The sequence below is a fragment of the Onychomys torridus genome, chromosome 7 (assembly GCF_903995425.1).
Source record: "Onychomys torridus chromosome 7, mOncTor1.1, whole genome shotgun sequence".
Taxonomy (NCBI): Eukaryota; Metazoa; Chordata; class Mammalia; order Rodentia; family Cricetidae; genus Onychomys; species Onychomys torridus.
Window position 1 is genome coordinate 50,887,175 of NC_050449.1, and position 17,751 is coordinate 50,904,925.

General features: G+C 46.4%; 1 protein-coding gene across 1 annotated transcript; it reads left to right on the forward strand.

Moving 5' to 3' along the window:
- Positions 1–297: 297 nt before the first annotated feature.
- On the forward strand, positions 298–1,402 carry Rpp25 (ribonuclease P and MRP subunit p25). Its single transcript, XM_036194155.1, has one exon. The coding sequence runs from the start codon at positions 555–557 to the stop codon at positions 1,155–1,157; it is 603 nt and encodes a 200-aa protein (XP_036050048.1). The 5' UTR covers positions 298–554; the 3' UTR covers positions 1,158–1,402.
- Positions 1,403–17,751: the final 16,349 nt, after the last annotated feature.

The window sequence follows — 17,751 nt, forward strand, 5'->3', positions numbered from 1 at the left end:
GGAAATCTCTTATCTAGGAGGGGTCTAGGGATGCCCTTGAACTGCAACCCCCGCCCCCCCCTCTTCCTCCCGCAAGGCTCGGGGACCAGGCTTGGATCGGCGTTTGCACCTCAAGCATAGTTTTTGTTTAGGTTGCTCCTGTGTTCAGGGTGGACTGATGGTGACTTTGGAGAACTTCGCCTCCCAAATCACCCCTGGCGCTCTGACCCCGGCCGCTGAGCACCAGCGCCTGATCCCGAAGGCTGGCGGGGCTGCGACTCGGACAAGTCACGCAGAGTTGGGGCGGGGCTTGGGCGAAGGGGCCGGGCCTCTCCGACTCCCAGGCGGAGCTTCTGCTAAAGGCGCGGAGCACAAGGCGCCGAGGGCGCAGAGTAGAGCAGCACCTCCCGGTAGAAGTCGGGGCTGAAGACTGCGTGTTCTTAGCCCACCCTCAGCTTCCACTCGGTGCGGCATCCCAACCCCTGCCGGCCGTCGCCCGGCGCGACCCGCGGCCATGCAGCCCCGGGTTTAAGGCGGCCCCATGGCAAAACCTGCGATCCCAGCGACGACGGCGCATGGAGAACTTCCGTAAGGTGCGCTCGGAGGAGGCGCCAGCGGGGGACGGTGATGAGGGTGGCAGCCTAAGCTCTGGCCCTTTCGCAGATCTGGCGCCCGGTGCTGTACACATGCGGGTCAAGGAGGGCAGCAAGATCCGCAACCTGCTGGCCTTCGCCACCGCTAGCATGGCGCAGCCAGCCACGCGCGCCATCGTCTTCAGCGGCTGCGGCCGGGCCACCACCAAAACCGTCACGTGCGCCGAGATCCTCAAGCGCCGCCTGGCGGGCTTACACCAGGTCACGCGGCTGCGCTACCGGAGCGTGCGCGAGGTGTGGCAGAGCCTCCCGCCTGGGCCCACGCGGGGTCAGACGCCTGAGGATCAGGCCGCCAGTCTCAGTGTACTTAAGAACGTACCGAGCCTGGCCATCCTACTTTCAAAAGACGCACTGGATCCACTACAACTTGGCTACCAGCCTCCGAACCTCAATCCTGGTCCTTCATCCCCTCCTGCGGGGTCGACGACGTCCAAGAGGAGCCTGGGGGAATCTGCTGCTGGAGAAAGCACAGCTAAGCGGTCTCAGCCTGAGCCAGGGCCTGAGGATGAGGACCCGACTGCCTGAGAACTCCCAGCTCTGAGCCACCTAGACCAGCTGGATCTTATATCCTCAACACTCCTTCATCCACGCGCACCTTTCATACCTAGGTTTCAGGGGGCTCATGTTCCTGGAAGATTGACAGCACAGATCCCAAGGCGACTTGAAAGGGAGCTCGGGAATGACAAGAGGATCGATCCCCTGAAGTCCACGGAAACTTTGTGGGACGTGTTGCCAGAAGTCACAGAACTCCACCTCCACCTTTTTTTTTTTTTTTTTTTTTGTAGGCCATACTGGGATTTTTTTTTTTTTTTTTTAATTTTAGGGAAGCATGGTGGATAGTGAGACTCTTGAGACTTCTTGGGGACCCAGACTTTAAAAGCACCCAGTAATGCATGAAGACTGACAGTTGAGGATCTTGAAATCATCCTAGCTGTTGACTGAGGGCAGGAGTTGTGAAGCAGATTCCTTGAGGGTGGCCAAGTTGAAAACTTCGGGGCCTATTCTGCCCAACCACCCCCTGGCAAGTCTCCTCTTTAGCTTTTCTTTCTCTTAGCATCCCCCCTTTTGCATGGCGGCGGAGAGGGGACCCAGGACAAAACTCCCCATGCCTCCTCCCCTGAGTCCTACTGCTGGAGTCCTGCTTCCAATAAAACAAACGTGAAAATGGCTCCGTCCCCAGTATTATTATTGTTTTTTCTTTACCCACCCGCCTATGCAGAGACCACTTTGGCATGCCTGCCTTCAGCCTTATTATTAGCCTTTGGAGTCTTCAAGGTCAGACACAGACAGGGAAGCGTCAAAATGTGGCAAGAGGGACCTGTGGTAGAGCGGGTGGGAGTCTGTGTCCCTGTTGCATCCCGACAAAGGGAAAGGAAGCAGTGTTGCTGCTTTTCTGGGAGGGGAAGGAGGAGGGAGAGGGAGCATTGATGAGCTGGAGGAGGCAGCCTGCCAAGGCTGGCAGACCATGCTAAGGTTCTAACCTTGCACCCTCCTTCCGGTAGACTTCCTTACCCAGAAGGCAGGCACAAAGCCCCATGAGTAGGAGCTCCCCTTCACTGCCCTCTCGCTGCAAAAGGACAGCACACCCTTGGGAGAGGGGGAGGAGAGAGACAGCACAGATCCACTGCTAGAAATTACTATTCAGCAGAGAAGCCTGGGCTGTGAATCACTGCAGGCTCCCTGATAAGCCGCTGCCTCCAGCCCTGCACAGCTGTGTGTTGAGAGATAACGGCCTCAGATGCCTCTCTGCCCAAGTCCAAGCGGGTGGGGGTGGGAGGATGCTGTGTGCTGGAAGTCGGGGAGCTGTGCAGCATACAGCTCAGGCTCTTTGGAGCAGATGCCACCCCATGGAACTCAGCCCCTCTGGAAAGGAGATGGGAAAGAATACATTCGTAAGTCACTTTGCTTGCAGAACCTTGAAATAAATCCTACTGGTGAGGAGGTTGGCTTCTGCAGCTGATGGAGGGGCTCTTCGGGGAGGCCCCTGCTCTCCTTCCAGTATCTCTGCTGGTGTTTTGGATCACCAAGTCCTATCATCCAGGCTGTCAATCATTACCCTCCACCCACCCACCCCTGACTTATTCATTTTTAGAGAAGGCCTTGCCATGTAGTACAGGCTGGCCAGGAACTGATCCTCCTGCCCCAGCCTCTTAAGTGCTGGGATTACAGGTGTGCATCTTGTCCAGCTCAATTTCTTGTTCTTGAGGAATCTCTAGGAAGAGCCGAGGGATTTAGATGCGTTTGTTGGCCGCTCTCAGAAATGGAGCAAGAGACATGGAAAAAATGAAAACTTGGCTGGGGATATAACTCAGTTGGTAGAATATTTGCCTCGATTTCGGCTCTCAGCACCACATAAACTTGCCATGGTAGTAATGCCTGTAATACCAGAACTCTGGAGGTGGAGGCAGGAGAATCAAAAGTTCAAGATCAGCCTTGGCTACGCCTAGTGTTTGAGGCCAGCTTGGACAAAGTGTCTCAGAAAATAGCAAATTAGCCAGGAAACAGGTACCTTGGACTACTAGGCTTCCAAAGCTAAAGAAAAAGATAAGATTTAGAAGTCTATAAGAGACTTGTCTAGATGACTACCCTGATTCCAGGACTATGTAAGCAGAGCCCATTAGGCTTGTCAGAAAGGTAAGCCTATGAGGGTCTTTGGATGGGCCAGCTGAGTCTCCTTCCAGCCTAGAATCACATCCTGGGATGGGGAAGAAGGATGTGCTTCCTCTGTCTTCCAAGTTAACTAACCTACTCCCTGGAGAGAAAACAAAGCAGGGACAGCTTTCTTTTCTGCATCCCCACCCAAGCCAAGCGTGTTTGATGCCCAGGCTTTTCATGGATGTGCTAACTCATCAGTGGACCCACATCCATGAGCACCCCACCTCTACCTTGCTGATCCTCTGACCCTGCTGTCCCTTGAGCAGTTTCCAAAGGAAGGGCACGTCTCTGTACCTCTTCCGTCCCCATCACAGAAGCTGAAGTGGGGGCTTGAGAAGTCTTGGCTTAAGGAGAGGGCATGGATGGAACACCTCAAGGGTGTACACTTCAGGAAGGGACTGGTTGTCAAGTGGGAGAAAGAGTCTCTCTCATGAGACCTCCATCTTTCCAGTATTGCCCTGTTTTGTAAACTTGCCCTGGTAGATGGGAACAAGCATCTTGTCTTAGAGTTTTTATTGCTGTGAAAAGACGCCATGACCATGGCAACTTTTTGTTTGTTTGTTTGTTTGTTTGTTTTTTAAGATGTATTTATTTATTATGAATACAGTGTTCTGCCTGCATGTATTGCCTGCACGCCAGAAGAGGGCACCAGATCTCACTATAGATGGTTGTGAGCCACCATGTGGTTGCTGGGAATTGAACTCATGACCTTTGGAAGAAGTGCTCTTAACCTCTGAACCATCTCTCCAGCCCTGTTTGTTTGTTTTTTGAGACAGGGTTTCTCTATGTAGCTTTGGAGCCCTTCCTGGGGCTTGCTCTATTTAAACCAGGCTGGCCTTGAACTCACAGAGATTCGCCTGCCTCTGCCTCCTCAGTGCTGGAATTAAAGGCATGTGCCAGCACCACCCAGCTTCCATGGTAACTTTAATAAATAAAACATTTCATTAGGGTGGCTCAGAGGTTCAGTCCATTATCATCCTGATGGGGAGCATGGCAATGTACAGGCAGATGTGGTCCTGGATTAAAGAGTGCTACATCTTGCAGGCAACAGGAAGTCAACTGACTGTCACACTGAGAGAAGCTTGAACAAAAGAGACTTCAAGCCCGACCCCCACAGTGACACACTTCCTCCAACAACACACCTCCTAATAGTGCCACTCCCTTTGGGGGCCATTTTTTTTTTTTCAAACGACCACACATCTACTCACCCTAGATAGGGTACCAGCACCGACCATTGAGATGAGTGCACCCAAGTCTACCTTGCAGAAGCAATTAGTCTATGGGGCTTGCTTACAGAACACGGGTGGAGGGCTATTTACAGGAATGTGGGTGAGCCCAAGCAGCCACACCACTTAAGTCTCACCCCAGCATGGATGACAACTTCTCCATAGGTGTTCCCTCGCCAGTTAACCTTGTCTGTTCTATACACTGTAGCACCTGCCAAGACCATGAGACCACATGCAGCTGGAAGCAGAATTGCATGCCCTGGAAGAGAGGCACAGGAGGGAGGGCATGGCATCTCAATGAAGGATCTGGTAACATTCCCAACCCTCCCTTGATGAGGGAGAGTCAACAAACTTAGTCTGAAGGGTCACGACTATCTGCTTCTGATGATGATGGTATGGTAGTTATGCCTGGAGGACAGGGTTTTCCCCATCTGGGTGCTTGCCTCCATCCCTGTGACAGGCAGGTCACAAAAGCAAAATCCATCTGGGAACCTCAAAGTCTGTAATATGTGTGGTCAGATGTGTGGTGGACTTCCAAGTAGCTTTTATTCACTCAACTCACTTTTGTTGTTTTGCTGTGTCAACTTCCAGTCTAGGCACAAGGTGTGGCTAGCAGTTAGAATCACAGAATCATCTGCCATTGCTTCAGGTCCGTCCCCCAAAACCCAAACACTACCACCACCACCACCACCACAACAACAAATCAATCTATTGCAGAGAAAGAAAAGTAACTTATGACCAGTCTTGTTTATGCATGCCTGTAATGCCTGCTCTCAGGAGACAGAGGAAGGGGTTTGGGGAGTTCAAGGCTAACTTAAGCTCACAGTGAATATGAAGCCAACCACGGTAGGACCCTGACTCAGGGGGGGAAAAAAGGTGGTAATGAGGAGGAGGATAAATAAAAAAATAATATGTACATATACAAGCAGGTAACAACTAAACCTACTATGCTGGCAGGTGGTAGTGGCACATGCCTTGAAATTCAGCATTTGGGAAGCAGAGGCAGATGGATCTCTGTGAGTTCGAGGATAGCCTCATCTACAAAGTGAGTTCCAGGACAACCAGAGCTGTTACACAGAGAAACCCTGTCTCAAAGTGGAAAACAACAACAACAAAACAAACAAACAAATCTGTGTTGTAGACTAGCAAAAAAATAAATAAGGTATTTTTGAAAATGAAAAAGTAAGTTATAATGGAGGAGAATGTGGGAATTCTGGGAAGGGGTGTTTGAATCTACTGGAGGTGCTAATGGAGTTGGCTATGCAAGGGTCAGGAGGAAGCCAGATGGAATAGCAATTTTTTTTTAAAGATTTATTTATTTATTATGTACACAGTGCTCTGTCTGCATGTGTCTTCTGCAGGCCAGAAGAGGGTGCCAGATCTCATTATAGATGGTTGTGAGCCACCATGTGGTTGCTGGGAATTGAACTCAGGACCTCTGGAAGATCAGGCGATGCTCTTAACCACTGAACCATCTCTACAGCCTCTAGAATAGCAATTTAAGCAGAGCACAGAAAGGTGCTGTCGCCTGTACTGTTTGGGCTGCCGTGTGACAAGGGTACAGTGTGACCGGCAGGGTGTAGAGAAGTAGGTGGGCCTGGAGTAGTAGCTGGCAGTCAAGTCCCAGGGAAGTTGAGATGGGGACAGAGGCAGGACCCTATAGGCCAGGGACTTCCCCAGACCCTTCCCAGTCTGACTAGTATTTGGAAATATCCCTCTGCTATTTGTTAGGTAGGAAGTGGGTTAAAAAGAGCAATCAGAACTTGAAAGTTGCAGGGAGGTAGGAGCTGAGACTCTGGTCATGGGAATGGAGACAGGGTATATCTTAGAACTATCAAGCTAAGCAGTCACTATCATTCCAGCCAGGAAAAAGAAGGCCTTCTGAACATTTGTCCTAGCCTGGCCAGGTCCAGGATTCCAGAAGTGACACCTTTCAAGGACCAAACAGTGAAGGGGCAAGGGATGTGGTTGCATAAGCTGAAAGGAGCTGCCATACATGGGCCATGAATCTGCCAAGCTGTATTCACTGTCTAGCTAGAGATGTGCCAGACACACTCACCTTCAACCTTTGCCCATTTCCTAACCTCATCACCCCAATTTTTGTCACTGTTCTAACCAATTGTATGTGTTCTAACAATAACCTAGATGTTAGAACACATACAGTTATCAGAGAGGGCTAACTGAAGAAAGTGAGGCAGAGCTCCAAAGGTGGGTCAGTGGTTAAATGTGCTCACTGCTCTAGCAGAGGACCCACAATACGGATGTTCAAGGTCTGTAATTCCAGCTCCAGGGGATCTGATGCCCTCTTCTGGACCCTAAAGACAACTGCATCCACATACATGTAGCCTCCTCCACCATCACCACACACACACATCACTTAAAAGTTTTCTTTAAACTGGGCGATGCTGGTGCATAAGTTTAATTGTAGCACTTGGGAGGCAGAAGCAGTCAGATCTATGTGAGTTAGAGGTCAACAAAAAAGTTTTCTTAAAAAAAAAAAAAGAAAGAAAGAAAGAAAGAAAGAAAGAAAATAGGGCTAAGGGCTAGAGAGATGGCTCAGAGGTTAAGAGCACAGGCTGCTCTTCCAGAGGTCCTGAGTTCAATTCCCAGCACCTACATGGTGGCTCACAACCATCTGTAATGAGATCTGGTGCCCTCTTCTGGCCTGCAAGGACACATGCAGGCAGAGCACTGTATACATAATAAATAAATAAATAAATAAATAAATAAATAAATAAATAAAACAAATCTAAGAAAATAGGGCTGAAGAGGTGGCTCAGCATTTAAGAGCATGTACTGCTCTTGAGGGGACCTAGGTTCAGTTTCTAGCACCCACATGGCAGCTCACAACTATCCTTAACTCCAGTTCCAGGGGTTCCAGCACCATCTTCTGGCCTCCATGGGTACCAGGCATATATATACATATACACTCATATACATAAAATAAAGATAAAGAAATCTGCCAGGTGGTGGTGTGCACACCTGTAACCCCAGTTCTTGGGAGGCAGAGGCGGCAGAACTCTGAATTCAAAGCCAGCCTGGTCTACAGAGTGAGTTCTAGGATAGCTAGGGTTACACAAAGAAACCCTGTCTTGAAAAACAAACAAACAAAATCTATTAAAATAAAATTAAAATTTTAAAACAAAATCTATTAAAATAAAATTAAATTTTTAAATAAAATATAGAGTTGGGGAGGGAGGAAGGAAATAAAATTTATCACAGGATTGACTCTTGGAGCACAGTTGTAGCCATGCCCTGTGTGATCTATATCAGTGTGATCTTTTGGCTAGCCTGCCAGTCACCCTGCTAAAAGCATATGCCCATGATTGAACAAATCTCTTTTGCTTGAGCCCTGTCCAGTTCCTGGCACTTAAGAAGCCATTAGAGCATTGTTAAGTGAATGAACAGGGACATGTTGAGCCAGGTTTTTCAGCTGTTCTTCTGGCACATTAAAGTCCATAACCAGGACTGGAGAGGGTTAGGAGCATGTGTTGTTATTCCAGAGCTCCTGAGTCCAGTTCCCAGCACCCATGCAGGCCAGCTCATAACTGCCTGTTACTCCAACTACAGGATATCCACAACCTTCTCTGTCCTCTGGAGGCACCTGCACACAAGCAGTATATACCCACAGCCACACCCAATCATCATCATCTTCATCATCATCATCATCATCAAAAGTATTTTTAGTCGGTTGGTGGTGGCACACACCTTTCATCCCAGCACTCAAGAGGCAGAGGCTGGAGGATCTCTGTGAGTTCAAGGCCAGCCTAGGCTACAGAATGAGTTCCAGGACAGGCTCCAAAGCTACACAGAGAAATCCTGACTTGTAAAACCCCCAAAAATATTTTTTTTAAATCCACAATTGTCCAACCCCATAGACAGTGCCAGATCTGCCCCTAATTCTACCAGCTGTCTGGCTCATCTGGGCCCTTGGGTCCTCCTGCCCTGCCCAAGTAGAGTCACCATGGAAAATAGATTGTTACAGGTGTGTGGTTAGACTAGTATCCCTCTGAAAGACATAGGGGTTTTTGTTTGTTTGTTTTAGATTTATTTTGCTATGGGATGGTCTTTCTGTATGCTATGAATATATGTTGCTTTCATTGGTTAATAAATAAAGCTGCTTTGGCCTATGGTAAAGCAGGATAAGAGCCAGGCAGGAAATCTAAGCAGAGAGACAGGGAGAAGAGGGTGAGTCAGGTGCAGATGCCATCCAGCCACCTAAGAAACAAAATGCCATCCGACTCATGGAGGTCAGAAGAGGGTGTTGAATCCCTGGAACTGGAATTATAGATAGTTGTGAATGACCATGTGGGAGCTGGGAATTGAACCCAGGTTCTCCAGCAAGAGCATCAAATGCTCTTAACCACTGAGCAATCTCTCAAAAGATATGACAAATGCCTAATCCATGGTAACTGATACTAGGACCTAATCTGTACATTTATTCTTTTCATGTTAAGGCCCTTCAAGATGGCTCATCGGGTAAAGATGCTTGCTGCTGACCCTCACTACCTGCGTTTAGTTCCTGATGGCCAAATGACAGAAGGAGGAATTGGGGATTTAGCTCAGTGGTAGAGCGCTTGCCTAGCAAGCGTAAGGCCCTGGGTTTGGTCCTCAGCTGGGGGGGGGGAAGACAAAATAACTAATGGTAGAGGGAGAAAACCACCTTCCTTCACATAAATAAATGCAATACATCTTTAAAGATATGAATTAAGAAATTGTGCTGGAGCTGGGCCTGGAATCTCAACAACTACAGAAATTGAGGCAGGGCATCACAAGGTTAAAATTAGCCTGTGCTAGAGTGAGTTCAAGGCCAGTCAAGACAGTTTAGCAAGAACATGGGCTGTGCAATGTTTTTCTGTATGCTGTGAATATGTGTTGCTCTCATTGGTTGATAAATAAAGCTACATTGGACTATGGCAGGTCAGGATGGAACCAGGCAGCAAAAGAGAGATAGGAAAGAAGAAAAGAGTGTGGGGCAGATGCTGTTAGCCGCCAGGAGAAGCAAGATGTAAAGATACCAATAAGCCACAAGTCAAGTGGCAAAGTATAGATTTATAGTTAATGGGTTAATTTAAGATATAAGAGCTAGCTAGCAAGAAGCCTGCCATGGCCATAGTTTAAAAATAATATAAGCCTCTGTATGTTTATTTGGGTCTGAGCGGCCATGGGACCAAGCAGGACATAGAAAAACTTCCAACTACAATTTGTCTTAAAATAAAGGCAAAAAGAAGGCTGTAGATACAGCTCAGTGGTAGAACGCTTACCTGTCTGGGCTTAGTGCCAAGTAGAGACAGACAGACAGACAAACAGAACACTGGCCTTGAGGTGTTGCTCAATAGTAGAGTTCTTGCCTAGAATATACAAGACCTTGGGTCCTGTGATTCATGTTTGAATGCTTTGCTCCCAGTTAGTGGAACTCTTTGGAAGGATTAAGAGATATGGCATACCTTTGTTAGAGGAGGTATGTCACTGGGTGTGGGCTTTGAGATTTCAAAAGCCCATGCCATTTTCTAGTCTCTCTGGCCTGGTATTGTGGATCAGATGTAAGTTCTCATGCTTGAATGCCATGCTTGCCTGCCTGTTTTTTTGTTTGTATGTTTTGTTTCAAAGATTTATTTATTTATTATGTATACAGTGTTCTGCCTGCATGTGTCCCTGCAGGCCAGAAGAGGGCGCCAGATCTCATTACAGGTGGTTGTGAGCCACCATGTGGTTTGCTGAGAACTGAACTCAGGACCTCTGGAAGAACAGTCAGTGCTCTTAACCTCTGAGCCATCTCTCCAGCCCCTGCCTACCTCTTGGTATGCTCTCAGCCATGATGGTCACAGACTAACTTCTGAAACAGTAAGCAAGCCCCCAAGTAAATGCTTTCTTCTATAGGTTGCTTTAACCATGTGTCTCTTCACAGCAACAGAAAAGTTACTGAGACAAGCCCTATCCACAGCACTACAATTATTTGTTAAAAATAAAATCGTCATGCAGTGGTGGCACATGACTTTAATCTCAGCAATCAGGAAGTGAAGCAAGTGGATCTCTGTGGCTTTGAGGCCTGCCTGGTCTACAAAGCAAGTTCCAGGACAGCCAGGGCTGTTACACAGAGAAACCCTGTCTCAGAAAACAACAAAAAAAGTCATACTAAAATAGTGCAAGCCTTTAATCTAGAGTATGGTCCTGGGGCTGGAGAGAGAGCTTAGTAGTTAAGAGTGTACTGCTCTTGCAAAATACCCAAGTTCAGCTCACAGCTGCTTGTAACTCCAGCTCTAGGGGGATCTAATACCCCTGACCTCTGAGGGCACCAGCACTCAGACGCACAAACACCTACTCAGATACACATAATTAAAAATAATAAAATCTTTAAGCCATGGTCCTATAAAAGAAAACATATATAAACAGATACACAGAGGGCAGAAGAAGATCATATAAAGGTGGGTGCAGACATTAAAGTGAGTTATACGGGGGCTGGAGAGATGGCTCAGTGGTTAAGAGCACTTCCAGAGGTCCTGAGTTCAATTCCCAGCACCCACATGGTGGCTCACAACCACCTGTAATGAGATCTGGTGCCCTCTTCTGGCCTGCAGGGACACATGCAGGCAGAATAATGTATACATAATAAATAAATAAATCTTAAAGTGAGTTATACAACAAGCCAAGATATTCAGAGGATTGGCAGCAAATAACAGAAGCTGAAAAAGACGTGGAGAAGATTCTTCCCTAGGGGTTTAGAGTACACAGACCTGTGGTGATTTCAGTTTATTGTAGATCAGTCAGGCTGGCCTCAAACTCAGTGACACCCCCCCCCCTCCTCTGCCTCCAAAGTGCTGCGATTATAGGCGTCTTCCACTACACCAGGCTTCTTTGAGTTTTAAACTACCAGTCTAGGATACTTTGTTACTGAAGCAGTAAGAATGAATAGAGTATGTTTGTTCACAGCCTCTAGTGAAAAAATAGGGAGAAAGAACAAGGAATATTTGTCAAGGCACCTGTTATTAAAATGTCCAGCTCTACGTGGAGGATTTATTCTCTGGGTTGTGTTAGCAAGCATTCCTGGTGTTGTGTTAATCAGGAGTGTTAGAGAAATTTAGCCTGTGATTTGAAGCACGTCACTTCTCTAGGCCTCAGCCTTCTTAGCTGCAAAATAAATCACAGATCACTGAAGGAAGAGAGAATAGGATAACACTGGTTAGCTTGGCTCTTGAAAAAAAAAAATGGCCTGAGGACTGGCAAGATGGCTCCTGGGGGAAACCAAGCCTAATGACCAGAGTTCAATCCCAGAGAGAACTACCTCAATTTGTGCTCTGACCTCTACCCCCACCACACCATGTACATGCTACTCCCACACAAAGTAAATGTAATTGTAAAAAAAAAAATCGAGACAGTGTTTTGCAATATAGCCCTAGGTATCCTGGAACTTGATATATAGAGCAATCTGGTCTTGAACTCACATAGCTCCTCCTGCCTCTGCCTCCCCAACTGCTAGAAGTAACAGTGTATCCATCCCAGCATTCTCAGCCTAATTTTAAAAACAATAAAGAGAGAAACATCATCTGTGGTATTGCTTAAAAATACAAGTGGCCAGTGTTGAATCAAAATGATGAGGATTTGCTTCCCTCCAGAGCAGGGCTGTAGTACAGCTTAGAGGTAGAATACTTGCCTAGATGAGAGGTCCTGGGTTTGGTCCCCACTACTGAAAAAGTGAAAACTAAATCTACCAAGAGAGACCTGGGAATATAATTGTTTTTTATGATAACTGATGGTATATTAGAATTATAGTTAAAAGATTTTTTTCTTTTTGAGTCCTTAGGCAATGGTGCCTTGTACAATTGATGGTTCCTCAGATTCTATAAAACATAATATTAAATTTACAGATGTCAGCGAATACTCCTGACTTGGGAGTTTCATATTCTGGAAAATGTGTTTAAGCTATTTGGGAATATAAATTTTAACAAAAGTCTCAGTTGATGTTGAGGATTAATTGAGGCTCATTATTCCCTGAATAATAGAAGTTGTATTCACACTGGCAAGAGAGAAGCGCTGAATCACCTTTCAACAAAGCTTGGTAGTTCATATTTGAAATATAAAACATTGCTGGGCATCTAGTGTCACACACCTTTAATTCCAGCACTCGGGAGGCAGAGCCAGGCAGATCTCTGTGAGTTCGAGGCCAGTCTGGTCTACAGAGTGAGATCCAGGAAATGTGCAAAGCTACACAGAGAAACCCTGTCTTGAAAAACCATATATATAAACATTGGCTGTGTGGGCATGGGAACGTGAGTTCAGGTCCTCCTGGAAGCAAGAGGCATCAGATCCCCAGGAACTGGAATTACATACAGTTCTGTGAGCTGCCTGGCATGGGTGCTGGGAAACTGAACCCAGGTCTTCCACAAAAGCAGTACATGCCCTTAAACACTGAGCTATCTCTCCAGCCTTGAGTTTTTCTTTCAAAGATAAAATATGCCTGTGTGAGTGCGTGTTTGTGCGTGCGCACGCACATGCGCATGTGCACCTGTATGCAGGTACCTGCAGAGACCAGAAGACAGCATCTGAGCCCCTGGAGCTGGAGCTACAAGTGGTTGTGAGCCACCCGATGTGAGTGCACTCGGTCCTTTGCAAGAGCATCGAGCACTCCTCCTTACAGAGCCGTGTCTCCAGCCCTGGTTTTTCTTTTAAACCCTCTAAAGAGGCTAAAGCAGAAGAACTGAGAGTTCAAAGCTGGTTTAGGCAACATAGCAATACCCTGACTTTAACAACAAACACAGCTGGGCCGGCAAGTTGGTTTGCCAGGTAAAGACACTTGCCCCTACTCTGACGACCTGAGTTCATCTCCCAACCCCCAACTCCTGCAAGTTGCCTCTCATCGCCACACTCTCTATGGTTCACACGTGCCCAAGTACAAACACTCACACGTGAGCGAGCGAGCATATAATTACACACATGTAATTTTTTAAACCCCACAATTTATAACAATATATCTTTTAAAATTCCTTTTCTTCACTTCCAGTTTTGTGGGGGGTTTGTTTGTTTGTTTGCTTGTTTTTGTTCCTGTTTTTTCTTTTCCCCTTTTTCCAGTCTTTTAGAGGTAGGTTTGGGCCTTTTTGTTTTGTTTGCTTTTTATTTTTTGAGACAAGGTTTCTCTGTGTATCAGCCCTGGTTATCCTGGAGCTCATTCTGTAGACCAGGCAGGCCTCAAACTCAAAGATTCACATGTGTCTGCCTCCGAGTGCCAGAAATAAAGGCATGCGCCACCACTGCCCGGCCGTTGGAGGGTTTTATTTTGTTTACTGTTCTGGGATTGGATCTAGGGCTTCATACCTGCTAGGCAAGCGGCCTTGTCACTGAAGACACCACCGCCCGGCCTCAGCCATGAATTGATACACACATCCATAGAGAAACTCATTGTTGCAGAACCGCTCTGAGCTGCCCTCTACAGGTCATTCTGGGAGACAGGCTCTGAACTCATTGGAGAGAGCCGGAAGACAGATGGAAACTTTTTGTTTTTTGTTTTTTGTTTTTTGTTTTTCGAGACAGGGCTTCTCTGTGTAGCTTTGTGCCTTTTCTGGATCTCTCTCTGTAGACCAGACTGGCCTCGAACTCACAAAGATCCGCCTGCCTCTGCAGGGAGGCTGAAGAACTCCAAGCACCAAGCTAGGTGCTCCGGTCCTGTTTCTGAGCGGAAGCTGAGGGAGTAGGACTTGGCTCAGACAGCACATCACTACAAAGACCTGGTTTTCACATCAATGTATGTTTCTGTAGACTTATATGGATAGTACAACCTTCAAACTAGGGCAGCTGTTTTGGTAAACAGTCAGTCCCCACAAAAAAAATTAAACACTTACTAAACAGCTCTTGTGACGTTTTAGATGTATGTTCAGAAGAACTGAAAATGTGTGTCCACACACAAAAAAAAAATGTGTAAATGACAATTTCTAAGTGTGCCGGTAGGAATATCCAGAACAATGTTAAGTGATAGCAATAATATATTCTTGTCTTGCCTCTGGCTTTCAAGCTAAAACCTCTCAGGATCTGTAACCATGAAAATTATGCCAACTTAAACAATTGAAATAAATCAGAACATATTAAAACATAAGCATGACTATTCAAAGTACTATTCATAATAGCCCCATAGTGGAAATAACCTAACTGCCCATTAGATGATGAATGGATGGGGTCAGAGAGACAAGTCAGTGGGAAAGGTGATTGCTTCCAAGTCTAGTGACCTGAGTTTGATCCTATCTCCCCCCAATCCCAGGGGCTGACTGATGAAAGTTGTCTTCTGATCTCCATGTATGCCATGGCACCCCACCCCAATAAATAAATGTAATTAAAAAAATTTTTTTTCAAGTCAGGCAAATGGTGGCACAAGATTTTAGTCTTAGCACTCAGGAGGAAGAGGCAGTCAGATCTCTGAGTTTGAGGTCAGCCTGATCTACATAGCAAGTTCCAGGACACCTAGGGCTACACAGAGAAATCCTGTCTGGAAAAATAAAAAAACAAAACAAAACACAAAAATTTCCAGCTGGTATGTTGATGCAATGAAATAGAAATTTGGCAGGGGAGGAATAAGAATAGATTGATAGGGTTTGGTTCCCAGAACCCTCACAGTGGCTCACAACCATCTGTTACTCCAGTTCTGGGGATCTGATGGTCTCTTCTGGCCTCCATGCACACTAGGCATGCATGGGTATATATATAGTAGACAAAACACTCATACACATAGAATAAGAATTTTTTTAAAAAGCCATAGCAGCAGAAAGGACATCAGAGGTTGCTTACAGCGGGTGAGGATCACCATTCTTGAACCGATTTTATTTCTGGGATGGTGAAAAGTTCTGGAATTAGACAGCTGTGATGACCACATGGTGCAATAGCTCCGGCAAACGCCAACTGATTCTGCTTCTTTAAAAGGGTGAGTTTTATAGTTGGTGAGTCATGTTATTCTAGATAAGAACTCTGCCTGAGCCACATTCCTAGCCCTTTTTTTGTTTGTTTGTTTGAGACAGGGTTTCCCTGTGTAGCTTTGCGCCTCTCCTGTAACTCACTTGGTAGCCCAGGCTGGCCTCGAACTCACAGAGATCCGCCTGCCTCTGCCTCTCGAGTGCTAGGATTAAAGGCGTGCTCCACCACCGCCCGGTGCTCCTAGCCCTTTTGTACGAACCAAACCAACAACAAAACACACTTTCTCTGTTGAGCTGTCTCTCTCAGGCATTTTGTCAGATCCATGACAAAGTGACTAAGGGTGGGTGTGGTGGCTCTAACCCCAGCACTCAAGAGCACAGGCAGATGGATCACTGTGAGTTTAAGGCCAGGCAGGGCCATAGTGAAACCTTGAGTCTTAGTCAGTGTTCTATTGCTATGGACACACCATGACCACAACAACTCTTATGAGAAAAGCATTTAACCAGGGCTGGCTTACAGTGTCAGAGGCTTAGCTCTGACATCATGGAGAGAAGCATGGCAACACTCAGGCTGGCAGGGTACTAAAGAAGAAGCTGAGAGTTCTATGTCTGAAGGCGGCAGGAAGAGAGAATGTAGTTAGAGTTCTCCTGCCTGGCCCACAGTCAGGACAAATCTCTCTCACCCGCCAGTCCCACAGTCGCTCAGACCCAACCAAGTAAGCATACAGAGACTTATATTACTTATAAACTGTATGGCCGTGGCAGGCTTCTTGTTATCTACTTCTTTTATCTTAAATTAACCCATTTCTATTAATCTATACTTTGCCACGTGGCTCGTGGCTTACCAGTACCTTACATCTTGTCATGGTGGTGGCTGGCAGTATCTCTCTGCCCCAGCTTCCTGTTCCCAGCATTCTCCTCTTCCTTGTCCCGCCTACCCTATCCTTCCTGCCTGGCTACTGGCTAATCAGCACTTTATTTATTTTAACCAATCAGAACAACACATTTGACATACAGACCATCCCATAGCAAGAGAGACATTGAGACTGGCTTCGACTTTTGAAACCCCGAAGCCCACCCCCAGTGACAACCTTCCTCCAACAAGGCCACACTCACTCCACAAGGCCTAATTCCTTTCAAGTAGAGATACTCATTGATGACCAAGCATTCAAAAATGTAAGCCTGTAGGGGCCATTCCCTACCACACAGCTTGTATCAAAAAGTAAAATTAAAATAACACATGTCCCATACTTAACACAAAGAAGTCAAAAAGAATTTGGACAGGCCTAGCATGGGCTCATATTCCTTCAATCAAGTTACATTTTCTTTCTTCTTTTATTTTCTTTTTTCATTTATTTATTTATTTATTCATCCAAAAATTCATTTCATTTTTTGAAAAATTTATTTTAGGTTTGTTTATGTGTGGGTTTTTGTTGTTGTTGTTGTTGTTTTGTGTTTTGTGTTTTTTGTTTTGTTTTGTTTTTTTGGGTTTTTTTGAGACAGGGTTTCTCTGTGTAGTTTTGGAGCCTGTCCTGGATCTCACTCTGTAGACCAGGCTGGCTCTGCCTCCTGAATGCTGGGATTAAAGGCATGAGCCACCACTGCCCGGCCATTTATTGTATTTTTAAGATAAAATTTCATTCTGTAGTCCAGGCTGGTCTGGAATTCACTGCTGTAGACCAGACTAGCCTTAAACCTGTGACATTACTCCTATGTCAGCCTCTCTAGTGCTGAGATAAGACATGAGTCATCAACTATAACTTATCCAATCACATCACTTATTTGTTTTCTTATTTAATGCATTGGGAATTAAAACTAGAGCCTTGAATATGCTGCGCAATTGCTTCATCACTATCCTGGTCTTTCCCATCATATTCCTTACAGTTATCTATGCTTTGACCATGCATGTTTATTTAAAAACAAACAAACATGGCTGGGAGGTGGTGACTCATGCCTTTTGTAACTCTGTAGGTTTGGTCCCAGGTTTGGGCACCAAAATGTGAGTTCTGCAACTCTGGGAAAGGTATCCTGACGACTTGGGGAGTCAGACAACACCCTGAGCTGCTTAGGACAACTCTGATGGCTGGAGCTGCAAAGAGACCTTTCAGCCCTGGAGGGCGAGGTATCCCAGACACCTCAAGCTGCCCAGAACAGCTCTGCCCTGGAGGTGTCCAGGACACCTGGGGCTGTTTAGAATAGCTCTGATGGCTGGAACTGCAAAGAGCCAGCTCAGCCCTGGAAGGGAAGTTTTTCTGACTGCTCAGGAGAGTCAGGCCTGGAACTGCTTCAGCAGGGAAGGGTATCTTAAGTGTTCAGGAAAGTCAGGCCTGGAGCTGCCAAGACAGC

Coding starts and splice junctions, on each gene's coding strand:
- Rpp25 (XM_036194155.1), top strand. CDS start 555: ATGGAGAACTTCCGTAAGGTGCGCTCGGAGGAGGCGCCAGCGGGGGAC.